General features: G+C 41.2%; 1 protein-coding gene across 1 annotated transcript in view; it reads left to right on the forward strand.

Annotated features, from left to right (window-relative positions):
- Window positions 1-574: 574 nt before the first annotated feature.
- sez6b (seizure related 6 homolog b) overlaps window positions 575-14,735 on the forward strand; it is a 203,283-nt gene continuing 189,122 nt past the window's right edge. Inside the window, exon 1 of the mRNA XM_066695338.1 lies at window positions 575-977. Coding sequence (XP_066551435.1) covers window positions 893-977 — 85 coding nt within the window. The 5' untranslated portion in view covers window positions 575-892. The remainder of the gene's footprint in view (window positions 978-14,735) is intronic.

Consider the following 14,735-nt stretch of genomic DNA (forward strand, 5'->3'; position numbering starts at 1 on the left):
TGGTCCACAGTTTGAACTTCTGCAGGAGGATCCAAAAGTCACAACCAGCTCTTCAGCTCCAGCCAATCCGCTCCCTGCCAGCCTGAACGACTCCCCGCCTCCAGCAACAAGTCCTGACAGAACCCCCCAGGGACAGTTCACTAACTCTCTCTGGCAATGTCCAGGTCACATATAAGACTGATGGCGAATAAGAATATAGTTTAGCCAAATAAAAATAATACTCCGAAAATCAAGGTGAATAGAGACTTTTAAGCTGATTAAAATACACATTAAACACATGCATCGTTTTCTAATAGCAACACAGCCCTCTCGATGGATAAATGACCTTCACTTCCTCAGCACATAACTTCAGTGCTCATCTATCAAACGTCAGGGCCCACATCTACAGGCTCTGTTGCCTAAAAGCCCAACACAAATTCAATTGACTGACGTTAGCGCTTTGGGATATAGCGACGGGGCGTTTAGGCGCAGTTTTACGGTATTCGCGGTGCAAAGTTTGCGCGGCGCGGCGCACTTCCCCTCGCCGCCGCTGGGAGCTGTCCGCGGTGCTGAGCCGTTCCGTGCGCCGCCGCTAGGAGCTGTCCGCGGTGCTGAGCGGCCGCTGTGTTCAAGGTGCTGCCTGCACTCGCAGCCACAATCCGCTTATCCAGCGTTGAAATTAAACACTCTCTGCCTTTCAGCTGATTTCAATTACAGAGCTGCACCTCTCGACTCCGGCACCGGCGGACCTGCTCTGGCGCGGCGTGTATCTGCACGGTCTCGCTGCTTGCTTCTTTGATTTTCTTTGTTTTTTTTTGTTTTTCTTTTGTGTTTTTTGTTGTTGTTTTTGTTAGGAAAGTGTTTAACACAGGGGCACGTCATTATATAAACGGAGGAATCTACTCCTGCAGACATGTGTGCAAAGAGAGATTACCGTCTTAACGGGAGCGTGGTGGTGTTGGTCCTCGGCTCCCTGCTGACGGAGATCTGCGGTCAAGGTAAGGTTTCAGCGCATTACTGTCGTGAGGAGGTTTGGGCTGATTTGGTTGTATGTGCGACTCTGTTTTATACACGCATTCCAGTTGGAATCGAGGGTGTCTAAGGGGGTTTAGTGCTACAGTGCCGTACAATTTCTGCTACAGTGACTGTGTGCAAGCGTGTTTTCTCTTCCTTCGGTTTGTCTGGACATCCCTGGGAGACGGAGACGGTTTTATCTCACACTGGTTTCATTACTGTTGAACTGTTGTCCGTAACCGGCCGTCTGATCTCCGAAAGGGTTTAGAGACGAGCTCCTTTTTAACCGAGTGGTGCTGTGACGGATGGGTCCCAAGCTTCAAGTCATCGATAGAAGTTGAATGAACGCATCGACAGTAGCAGGATTTAACTTGGCTCCGTGTGAAGCACATCGTGGTTTATTTCATTTTCAACTCAAATGTAACTTTGCCAAGGTGACATGACCGTGCAACCCGAGCTGCAGTGCTATTCAGACCAGCACACATGGAGTAACTCTCACACCAGGACAACGCAAAAACAGGTCGAATTCACATTTAAAACATCGCTGTTGTCGATTAAATCCAGAACAATGCGCCTTATAATAAAACCGTCACTGGAAACTTTTCACGAAGTCCAACAGGTACATCACACTTGTGTATAAAGTACAACCTAGTGAATATATAACTGTATATATGAATCTAGTATAACTTTATCCAAATTCACGTTAAGCTATTTTTGGTTTAGCCTATCTAGGGTATAATAAGCAGAGCTGTTTCTCATTATTCCCCTGAGAATTCATTTCTTGCACGTTTTGTTAATCACGACAGACGCGTGGTATATATAATCATCATCATCATGATAATAATAATAATAATAATAATAATAATAATAATAAGCAACTGTTAGTTTATTCTTACAATATCAATGTCATAATAATAACCTTTAACTATTAAGGATTTTTAGAAAGGTTCTACTGCAAGTAAGGGAACATCTATCTATGTATTTACTTATATGGTTTAGTATACGTATTATTCCAAACAAGCAAAACCCTTTCGTTAATTAAATCGTTTTCACGAAAGAGCCGCCTGGGTATATGGCGGAATAATGTAAATTTATATCCAATTTTATGCAGGCATCCTGAACACGTACACAAGATAAAACAACATGTACTCAAGACTGTTTTAAAACTTGTAAACAGCCCTTGACCCACCCATTGACCCAACGAAGTTTAACATCCAGAGATAGGCAATATGCAAAACTACATATCTCCTTTTGAACCGAGGACACTGCATAATTCATACAAATCTGATGTAATTACTACAGGAACGCTTTCAATGTTTTCTATTTTAGCAAAATGAATACAGAGGGACGATATATAATTCGGTCGGTTCTTTCTGTGCCCTTTTGACATTGTCCATCAATACAATTTAGGTCGGCGGGCTCGGAGACCTGGTTTGCTTGGCACAGTTGACTCATTGACCTTTCCTCAACATTTAAAACACAGTGGGCTTTATCGACTAAATAAAAGCCAGTTCGCGCAGCTTGCATCCTGAAATACACGCGGCACAACGTACAGGATAAATATTGTAAAAACTAGAAAAACATCGCAATTTACTTACCAGGTTGAATGTACAATTTCACATTCTTGCACTTTTAATTGCACATCAAGTATTTGTATACTAATTACTATTCTCTCTCTCTTTCCTAAAGTTAATACATATTATACCTTCCCGTGCATTTTTCTAAAATCCTACTCTATCCTCCGCAGAAGGTAATTACAGCGCATAGTGGAGCTAGTAAAACGTTATTGCATGCAACCTATTTCACATTAGCCACTTTATCATTACGCACATCCTCGCCGCTCTGGTGTATTCAATTGCTTTGTTGAAGTACATATCAACATAATTTAGTGCACTAAAACACTTCTCCGGACATGCTGGTCCAGTCTACCGTGTTTACCAGAACATTGAAGCCATACACATTCAATGTTTCAGCCTATAGTTGTACTACCCTTGGTGTTTGGAATATAGTATAAATAAAATCATATTAACGACACCAATTCAGAAACCACCCAAACAAATTTTGTCAGGTCTCTTTAAAAAATAAATAAATTAATACATTAATAAAACCCTACTACATTATTCTCAACACTTTCTTCTGTTCATTCTTTTTTTAAATAGGTTTTGAAAAGCCTAGATGTTGGTGGTGATTATTATGATCACTGTGCTTTATTTGGAATGGCTATTAAATATCATCATATCAGGAAAAGACACTTTGAATCAGATAAGCATAACTCAGGAATTAGTGTCGCATTTTGTCATCAATGTTTGTGTTGATTAGAAGGTGAAATTCCCTCAAGCTGCGGATTTTGAATGTCGCGGGAGGTCTTGCGGTGCGCGGGGGGACAATTAAACAATGGCTCTTTAATTGCTTTTTAAAAAATGTGGAGCTAACCAAGCAAGTATTAAACCACAACCTGATCATTCTGTACTGCAGCCCTCAATCTGCAATTGTAATGCCGGCTGTGTGTGTTAAGCCATTAGCAGAGATTCCGTGTCTCTCTTGTTACCTGAAGAGGAGGTGATAGTGTTTGAAAGCTATTTCAGTCAGTTCAACTGGGAAAGGGTGTTCTAGCTTTTCTTACCCAATTGCAGTTTCCCTTGTAATATTTAGTTGCACTGAAGTTGTTGCATCAGCAGCTCAGTAACAGCATATAACATGTATTTATTTCCAGATCCATAAATTACAGACCAATTAAAACGGCCAACTCCCAGCATGAAGCTCCAGTGGAAATTGAATATAATTCACATTTAGTAAGACAGTAACCTTTAGCATTTACCATTTGTGCTGTCAGGACTGTAATTATGCAAGGCTAGCGATATGCAGTATAAATAAGACCTTTTTTTGTTTATGTTCTCTTGTTGGGTATACTACAGCAAAAGGTTTCTATGCAAACCCACATCTTCTTGTTTGTCTGTTGCCTTTTCAAAGCCTGGAGATTTTCATATTCCTTCTTGGCGTTTCTCTTGAAAATAATGAATTATATATGTGTATAAGAATATGTAAAACCATTAAACATTATCATATACCTTCATTAATATTGAAATCCCTTTGTACCAATTAGCATATATATATATATATATATATTCATCAACATTTTGATTCAGTTCCCAAATCTTAGCAAATTCAGTTTTACAGACAAAATAATCTTAATCTTTCACCCCCAGATTACACCACGTGTTACAGTGTTGGATTTGTCAGCTCTCATCTGGATTCCTTCGTTTCCAATACCGCTCTTTATTGCATAGATACCTTAAAAAGCACTCTAACTAATGCACATATCCATCAATCTCTCCCAAGCACTCTGAGTCAGGTAGAAGCAGGGATACCTCACGGATTGATGACATTGTATTGCTGTCTGAAACGGGTGAAGGGCAATAGGTTGATTTATAAATATCCCTTTGCAGCATTTGCCAAGACAAACAGGGACAGTTAAAAAGCAAATGCTGACTGGCAATAATGTTGATATATTTCTTCTGTAAAGCATAATATTAGTCCGTCTGATTAATCCATCCATGGGTGGCAACTGGGGAAGACCTGGTTTTATCTTTATCCTGGGGAAAGTCCATTGAAGGGTTGCGTCATCAAATAACCCCCACATGTTGGATTTGAATGCTTTTAGAAAGGCTCTTCAAGTATCTATCTGATTAGGATTGTTTTCATCCCCGTCCACTAAGAAGTCGAGACCTAAACGCAGCTCCGCCAGTTACCATCCAATCGTCTCGATCAATCCTCTCGATTGCTTCAAAAGGGTTCCCTTCAAAGGTTTCAAAGGTCATAGACAGTGGCGTTTGATTGAAGTTGCTGGAGGCATGATTAAAAGATGCAAATGCTGAAAAGCTAAATAAGGGGCATGCAAAAATGTAATACACTTTTAGGGCTGAGAGTGTGTGAGTAGATTTACCGAAAGATCTGCTTGGTTGGGTCTGTTGGGCAGCGTGCCTTTAAATCTTGTTGGTTTTGGCACACGTTGCTGCTCTAAAAGCTGACCGTGCACAGGTGGTCTCGCTGGGGGGGGTGATTATAGGTTGTCAGAGCTAGTGGACGTATTTTTCCCTGATTTAAGTAGGCCCCTGAGGTGGAGGGGACGTTATCTCCCTGCTGTGCCTGCGGAGCACGAGAAACCTCTCTCTCTCTCGCTCTGGGGACCGCGTGACCCTTGCCCCGCCGTTATTATCCAGCCCACACTGGAGCGCCTGCCACGCGTGGGGGGCAACTACCACACTGTGCAGGCCCTGATTCTTGGTCATTGGCCATACTCTCTAATCACAGCTTGAAGGGACATTATGTGCTGGGAGTAATTTGGTCTGTGTTTGAAGGATCTAACAAATACTCTGCACTTGTAATCTTCTAGGAATCTCCTCTCTCTCTCTCTCCTCAGAATGCATAAGATGAGTGGCTTCATTAAAAAGTAGCACGTTCGACCGGGAGGGAGTGAGCGAGTGAGCTAGAGAGAGAGAGAGAGAGAGAGAGAGAGAGAGAGAGAGAGAGAGAGACGGAAGAACTTTTTCTTCACTAGTTTAGGAGGTCAGGGTGAACATGTAGCGTACGAATAGGATGCTATTGTAAGGGGGAAGGCTTGTATTTAAACTTTAGAAAATGCGACGGCTAATGAATGTGAAAGGAGGCATTGTAGCTTTCACAAGCCTGGGATTGAAAAGGTAATATTTGATGGGTTACCCTTTTTTTTTCCCACCACAGCAGTCTTTATAGGTTACCCAGTGAAATCAATTTCTCTGGCTAAATTAGCAAGACAGATGGCTGCAAGGGAAGGTAAAGAGAGCTCTCTGTGAGGTTAAATAATGGGAGCCTTCTCCTTATTAAGGGTCAGATTGATAACCAGTAGGAGGGGCTGCCACGTTTGCAGGGACAGACCTCTGACTCACCACCGAGGCAGGCTGCCAGTCGACCCCAGGGCCAGATGAAATGTGACCCGAGCACGTGTCAGCCCTGCCTCTTCCCTGTGGCTTTCGACATCTTGCCTCTCGGTCAGTTTACTGTGAACCTTTCTGCACAAGAGCTCCTTTTCTGTAGTAAATAGTGTGGCTTGTGACCATTATTTAACATTTAATTCCCAAGACCTTCCCATCCATTCAACAGCAGGAGTTTGGCACAGACAACTCCATATTTAGACCGTCAGACGAATCGATGGCAAATAGGTTTCCAATTGTAACCACAGTAGAAGAGATTTGAAATCCCAATATTTGACTGGTATCGGTAGCATGTTTTCCAAGTGAGATGGGATTCCCTCAGCGTTGAATACATGGGTCTTCAAGAGCTAGGCTGGAATGAAAACCAATCCTTGGTTACTTGAACCATTTTAATTGGCCTAAGTAGTAAAAAAAAAACATGCTCTGTAAATGATTTAAATAGTGGTATAAAACATGAGTGAAGTTGAAGAAAATACAGTTGTGTTTGGTAACAGGCAATGAGCATCATTGTTATTATTTGTAAAAGAAAACAAGCCGCGAATGTAATCTAATTTATCTTTTACATAAACATTAAATGCAGGAACGGTGTTGGTGTTCAATAAATAATATAGCAATCATTATTAACACATTCAAAAGAAGTGCAAAGTTGATTTATTTGTCTGTTGATTCATTCTGCTTCACAAGAGTTAGTAACATCACGATTTCTGCATTAATAACTCTGTCCCACACAGTAGCTTTAGTTTAATTCCATTTACATAAATAATGACAGTCAGTGACAAAAGTTAACAAATTGAATGTAGGCAACTGGTCACTGGGAAGGCCGATGGACAATTGAGGCAACTTACACTGTATGTGTTAAGATGCCCCCCCCCTGGAATTAATGTGAAGGGCCTGAAATATCTGGAAAGCAAAGCAGACAGTCAATGCAAGATGCACACGCACTGCTCTGAATGTTTCTGACTGAAAGCCTTAGTCACCACTGCAGGCAGATGTAACGATGCGGCTCCTCATCATAGAGAGAGGAGAGCTGCATCATAGGGGTAGAATCGGGATTCGACGAAAGACGAAAAAAAGTCTGAGGTAAAATCTGGGGCATGACACGATAATCTGAGTAGGGGTCAGCATGCTACAAATGTAGGATAAAAGAATGAAGGAAACACTATGTATATAATCTGTAAAGAAGATACAGAGAGACAGAGTTTGATTTACAGATGATCAATTACCCCCTAAGGAGAGAATTGCATCCTCCCCGAGAGACGTGAGGGGGACAGAAAGAGAGCCAAAGGAGTTGGGGGGGGCAATTGGGAGGTTGAACATGTCGTCAATCACTCCGTAGTGGAATCGATTCAGACTAGATGAGAACAAGCACTAACACTCGGCAATGGCAGCCTGCCTAATTGTAAAAGTCTAATTTCAACTTGTTATTATTTTACCGTAGTCTGTGCTTGTATCTGACCTCAATATGTCATTTTCTATGTTCTTTTGTAATTATTTGGGGGTTTTGTTGGAGAGAGTCAACACAAGCTGCAGAGCACACACACATGCACACATTCTCTCTGTAATAAACCTGCATCCCATGCTCTGTGTATGCATTTGATTTCATTTCTGCCTGCAAGTGTTGACATGTGACCAGTTAAGTGTAATGACGTGTAATGAATTATGGAAGCCCCACTCTAATCTTTGTCACCCGTGCGCAGTAATATCTCCTCGGCGCGTCTGTGAAACCTATCCCAGATTATTATTTGCAGAGATAATGCAGTTCCACAAATGATCAGGAACTAATGAAAAGCTGAGAGCGCCTTGCTTTTTAGGGATAAAAATGCGGCTTTGCGGTTTCATCGTTATCTCCGGCTTCTCCTTTTTGTCCTCTTGTTGAAAGACTCGAGCACGATCGCAAAGTGAGCCGGAGTTGTTTTATGTATCTTGCGGCTCATTAAAGGAATTACAGGCCCCATCTTGGTTGAAGGAATTCTGCTTGACACTGTACTGGTGGTTAGAATATTGTACTCCAGATCAAAGCCTGTGATTAAAATAATGAAGCGTTTAACTGAGTTGCACAGTGGACTTTTCCAGGAGAAATGAGAGAACGTTTCATGGGATCAGTGGGAAATGTAATTACAGTATCGGTTTTCAGAAGTGTGCTCTAATAGCACTGATGAATCAAAATGAATTTTAGCTCATAAAAAAGATTTTGCTAAGCCCTTGTGTCGGGACAGGATAAACAACAAGATGGCAAACATGGTCTAAAGTGGCCCATCCAGCAATTGTAGACATTTGTGTTGTGTAATTCAATACTAGACCTTTTGCTTTTGAAATTATTCCAATGGTACAGTTCATGAACCAATCCATGGTTTTCAATTGTTGCATAGCACTCAGGCTATCCAGCCAATTTTAGGTATTGGATTCATAGATTAAATCAATCAAAAAATCTATGAAAGAGGTCATAGGGATGTTTTAGGCAGAGGAGAACCTCTACGTCCCCTTCTCTTGTAGTCAATATAAGCATATTCTGACTGGGTGTTTCCCAATTACAAGATTTCACGGCATTTGGACTGCCATCTTTTCTTTTTTGTCATTTTTATCAAGATCCATGGTCCTTCCCGAATAGACTCTTTAAAGTACAGACTGTGTTCCAGATCTTTGAATTTCCGAGCCTCTCCCCCATCCGCCACTCTCCAGATGTAAAACCTATTTACTTTGGATGATTCCAAAAGTACCTTTTTAGCAATTCCACAAACATTCAAAGATGTATTCTTGTCATTATTGGGCTCTTGTGATAAGCAATAGCTTTCCACCCCCTCTTCTTTCTCTCTTTCTCTCTCTCCATCGCTTTTTTCCCCCGACTGTGGAGGAAAAGCAATTTACTCTCCCTGAGCCGACGCAATCAGTATTGCTTCATGGCATTTGGAAAGGGGAAGGAAAAAAAAAAAGAGAGTGGAAAAAAAGAGGACAGCCCTTTTAATTAAACTGCATGCTCTTGAGTTTTGATGATCATATAATTTGGGGATATAAAACGTTCCAACACCTGTTTTTGGATTACAGCTGATTAACCTATTCCTGTTTGCACTCTGGATTCATCACCGGCTATTCAGCTGCTGTATACTCTCCTAATTGTTTTTCGTTGCTGTTTCTTGTTCAGTCACAAATTAGTGGTATTATGCGACTACACTTTTCTACAAGGCAGGCGCTTCAGAATAAAGTTTTGAACACTTTAAATGAGGTTTTGAGGGGGTGGCGGAACCTGCCTGTGTACTCTCTCTCTCTTTCTCCAGATGACCTCCTGATTTATTATGATTATTTTTCCCCGTTTCTTTTCTTTCTGTTTCTCTTTCTTTCTTGCGTAACACTTGCAAGCTGACGGTCTTCTGAAGTGTTTGTTCCTGTTTCTGTCATTCAAGGATGGGCTTCCTGTAGTCGGAGCTTGTTATTTAAATGGTACGGTTGCTCTTAAGATGTATTTTGTGTTTTTAGCTCTCAGATGTTACTCTGGTAATGCAGTGGCTGTGCAATGCAGATAATTCCCCGTTTGCTTTAGCCAGACGCCGAAGGAAAGAACTAATAGACCATCGTAACTCAGAAATAGTTAATTTGATGTCACCCTTGCTACTTGCTTGCTTTATTATTGAATATTTTACCCCACACCTCATTTTCTCTCTATCTTGCACTGCATTGTGTTTCTCAATTTGTGTTTATTTTGTTATACATTTTAACTAATCAACACTTGTAACTGTTACATTATTCTGAACACAATTCCCCATTGGATGAAGACCTCTGCTAATTTCAATATCTTCCTAATTTCATGGAACTGTTTTATTAGACCATTAGTTGAGAATTGAGAATTGTATTGCCATTTGGGGGGAAGTCAAAGTTCTTCCAGAGTATTATTGCTGCCAACGCATACACAGTGAGTTACTGTATATTAATATTATATCAATTTAGCCATTTTACAGATTAGATTGAAGGTTAAGCAGCTACTGGAGTGACACAGCATTATCCCTGTTAGCCACACTGGTAACTGAAGCATTAACGGTTGAAGTAGTGAATCTCAGTCCTGTCTGCCAACGTCTGGATCCTTGAGCTTCCTCAGATGGTCGCTTAACCTTTCATTGATGCTGTCCGGGGCTCCTTGATCTGAGTGACACGTTACTAATTCACGAGTCATGATGCTGACAGGGTGACACTCTGTGCCAATCCGTTTTTTAATTATCCTTCGGTTCGGGGGTCACAAAAATGATCATTAAAGTGGAGCCCCCACCATGCACAAATGCCAAGACCTCTTGAAAACAGAATCGGAGTATTTTAATATACAGAAAATGTTCAAAATTATCGGAATGGCTGCACGAGCGGTAGGGTTAGTAAAATGCCAACCATTTTTCAGTTAAAAAAATATATATACAGATCAGATTGTATAGCAAAAATAGTTGTATAAATAAATCACAGTATTAGCCTAGTATAAGTGTGCCCTCAGTGCAGTTGCAGTCCAGTACACTCGACTGTAAATGACTTCTCATGCCAAAGGTCTCTGGTTCCTCCTGCTCTGCACAGTCCTACAGTAGGTCAGTTTCCGCGCTGTGTCTCCAGGGTCTGCCGTCCTATCGATCCTGCCACCGGAGAGAGCAAAATATTAGTGTGGCACATCTCGAGTCCTCCTGCTTTGTCATGGACTGGCGGGCTGCGTACACCTTACTAATTAGGACTGGCGCCTGCTTCATATGTAGAGGAGCGAGGCACTCTGTAACGATTAGGCCCCAGACAACATTAGCGCTCTCCCCTTCATTTGGTATGCCACCTTCTATCTGTAAAGCACTTCATCTGGAGGGGGGGGGTGGTGGAAGCACATCCCAGGCCATGCCTCTCCCCGCTGTGCAGCAAGGCAGAAGGAAATAACCTGAATAATGTGTTTGGTATAAAAATCATGCTATTCCCCCCACCCCCCACACCACACACACAATAATTTGTTCTCAAAAGAGCTAATCGAATCCTGCAGGAAAAGTAAACCTTTTAAGTAGTGGAGCACGATAATGAAATAACAAGGAGAGATGAACACAGGGATAGTGTCTCTGTGAAACTAATTGAAAGCTGCAAATGCAAATGCAGAGAAGATAAATAAATAAATAAATGCGCCGAGGCAGACCCTGACCTGATTGCGATTCGTTCTGTCGCCGTTCTTGTGTCGGGGTGTCTGGTTGACTTCACAAATGCCAAACTGACTCCTCGGGTTTGTGGTTGTGTTCTATATACATGGCTGTGGTTTTGGACCAGGCTATTAAGAGACATTAATTTGCACATTGAACTGTAAAATATGTATTCCTTTTGTACTAACATGCATGAGATGGTTATGTAATGTTTAATGCAGGATAATGGATGAGAGCTGAGCCAGACCTGTAGGTTTTTCAGATTTAATTACACTATGTAATACAATTAGTGTTCCTGGGTAGTAAGTGTTTTTTCCTAATTGTTGATGCCTCAAAAGTATAGAAAATGGCTATTATTCCTCACAAACTTTGCTATTGTGACCAGGACAGTGATATTTTGAAATTTACCTATTTCCAATGAGAAAACGGGTGAATTTGTGTCTTTTCGTTCACATAAAGTAATTAATATGTATTTATACTAAAGTAATACAAAAATGACTACAAAAGATTTAGAAGTGAGTAGTTTCTCGAGATTTACGATTATACTGTAAATCACTTTCATGAATCAGCTCCCAAATGTAGTCTCCCATCATGTTCTCGTTATATTGTCCTTGGTAGCAGCCTTCAAAGTCCAGTATATCCTGGTGGAGCGCTCGCCTTGCGCCTCCGAGTACGCTCCCATGTTCTCCTTGAATTTATCAAGATGAGCATCAAGGATATGAACTTTGAGGGACATTCTACAGCCCATTGTGCCGCAGTTCTTCACCAGTCTCAACCAGCTCCACATAGTTTTCGGCCTTGTGATCGCCCAGGAAGCCCCGAACCACTGCGACAAAGCTGTCTCAAGCCGCTTTCTCCTTACTAGTGAGCTTCTTGGGGAATTCATTGCAGTCCAGGATCTTCTTTATCTGTGGTTGTTACACGGTGTTCTTTCTACATCTATACATAAGGTTTGCAGACAGACTCTGACATAATACGACTAATATTAATTAATAATAAAAAAGGATTTGTTCTGTAACTAATGAGAGGGAGTCCATATAGATCTGCCATTCAAATGCAATTTCTTTCTTTCATGCATATTTTGAAGGCCTTCATAATCAATATGCTCATTGATCTATTTATCAAGATTGCCATCGCCACTGTGATTGAGAAAACATGACTTGACTGTAACCCGCCCGGAGACGCTGCTTTGCCGTAAAGGCCTGAGTTGGGAAATTCATAATCGGAATTTGTGTTGCAATGATTTTTAAATGTTTCCGTCTGACTAGTTAACTGATAGTTTTGTTCAGTTTAGTTTGCTGCTGGTTGAGTTACTCCAAGTTGTCGATGCTCTGCCTGTAGTGAAATATTTGCACATCTTTCTGAGCTAAAGTGGCGTTAAATGCGTTCTGTTTCCTGAGACGTACCACACTAAATGCCCACATTAGCCCATTAAGGAGGATTAGTGTTGGCACAGCTGTGTTTCCTACAGCCAAGTAAACCCCTTGCAATGTTTATAGGTATTTTCTCATATGCGCACACACACATATATGTCCTTTTTAGCATAAGTAGTTCCCCTTGTATCTGTTTTTGTGTGTTGTAAAAAGCATTGCCATTCATACCCACTGTGTCATGATGCTTTTAATAAATTACACTGAACTTAAACATCGTTTAACAAAAACACAGATGAAAATATTGATTAAACAATTCAGAGCCCTTGTAAATGAGATGTAAGAAATCTGCCAGGCAAACCATGAAGGGTATCCATCATAACGTAATATATATCTGTATCTATATCCATATCCACACGTATAACTTTTACAGCTCTGACTTAATAGACCTGAACACCCAATGTGTCTCACGTGAAGAATGGCTTAAAACTGATCCTATGGAAACCTTTAGCAGGTGTTGTCGAATCCGCTTTTAAAACATTAACTCTCCTGCCAGGATTAATTCAGCTGGAGACCAGTTTCACATCACACTCCAGGCTTGACATTTACTAGACGCAGTTCAATTTCTATATCTAAAAAAAAAAAAAAGAGAGAGGTGATTGATGAGGCGCAGAGGGTTTGTGCACTGCATGCATTTTTGTGTGTTTAAAGGTATTTAAATCCTATTGCAGGAGTGGAGTTCCTCAGGGCAGTACAGTATGTATAATTTAAATGTGGTAACAAGATGTGCTGCGGGGTTTTAAATAGTACATATCATCAGGGGTGGAGTGGGGGGTGAGGGGAGGTAGTGAAAAGCACTCTAGAGTCTGTAAGATCACACACAATGCTTCCCACAGTCCCCGCCTGCCCCCAAGCCAGACCTGCTGTAGCCAAGATGGCATTTGGAGTCGCACTTTTAATTAGTGAGGTGACCTATACAATGTGATACAGTTTGGGATGATTTACACCACGAGGAGCCAATTCAAAGCAAACCACTCCTCAGCATTTATTGTTCGAATCCTTTCTTTTTTTCCGTGTCAACTCCCTCCCCACCTTCCGCAATGGCTCAGACTTTGCCACCATACGAGCACGGCCTCCAGCCCCCTCCGCGACCGGTAGAAGTTTTTAGCACTTGGCTTTAAACTCCGAAAGTTATGTGAAGCACTAAGCAAAGAACATTATGTGATTACGGTGGATTCTCGCCAATGTGTTCATTCTTCACCAGGCAGCCGAAAGCATTTTGAGGCGGGGGAAACAAATCCCCCAAACAAATGTTCTTCACTAAATTCTGACAAATGGGCTAATGGAGAATGTTTTTTTTATTTTTTGTCATCTTTCTTGCTGAGGTAGATATTCTGAAATAAAACTGAACTTTAGGTCGACAGCATGGGGTTGTAGATTCGGTAACTGGAGCTACTGGCTGGTGTTACTGCCTTCATATAATCATTTAGGTCCCGGAAGTTCTCTGAACCAAGAAACCTTAAACTCCCACATTGTTTTCCTTTGACAGAAATAGGTAGCTTTAGTGTAGAAGGCCAGGATAAGAAACTGTGCACCATGTTCTGGCTTTGCACCTTTCTGTATTGTCTTGTGTAGCTGATTCTAGTTAATATAGCCTTCAGTCTGTGAAATCGGTAGATACCTTCAGGAGGGGGTTAGAAGCGTGTTATTCTTTTACACCTTTTTATGCTCATAAAACAGTATTCATAGTGTTGTGCTATGAGATCTAGAGAAAAGCCTGCTCTCTTGGACCAGAAAGCAATCTGTACTGAACCGAGCATGTATAGCCCTCGTATCATGCATAAGAGCGCAAGGAGATAATGCGGTAATGAAGACGGAGCATGCAAAGAAAAAGACAACGCATTGTGCTTCTTTGAGGTACAATCGAGAAACTGTACATGTAAAGACCTTTCATGGGGAAAAAAAAAACTGGCTTTATAATAGAATGTGCTTAGAATCCAAAGACAAATCTGGTAGCAAAATCATCTTCACTGAAATAAATACTATTTCCAATGCATATATATTAGAAGATGGGATTACAACTCTTTCATATAAGCTTAAAAAAAAACAGGAAAGGGATGTTTTGTTCCCGCTCCCTTGTTCCACAGAACTTGATCACGAATGGAAAATTATTAAATGGTTTCTCGAATGAAAAATGAAGAGAAAACAGGGCCAGACTGGGGGCAGGGGAGTCAGAAATAACAGTGTTTTAGAGCCGTATTGATGGT

This window comes from Amia ocellicauda, chromosome 22, assembly GCF_036373705.1.
Source record: "Amia ocellicauda isolate fAmiCal2 chromosome 22, fAmiCal2.hap1, whole genome shotgun sequence".
Taxonomy (NCBI): domain Eukaryota; kingdom Metazoa; phylum Chordata; class Actinopteri; order Amiiformes; family Amiidae; genus Amia; species Amia ocellicauda.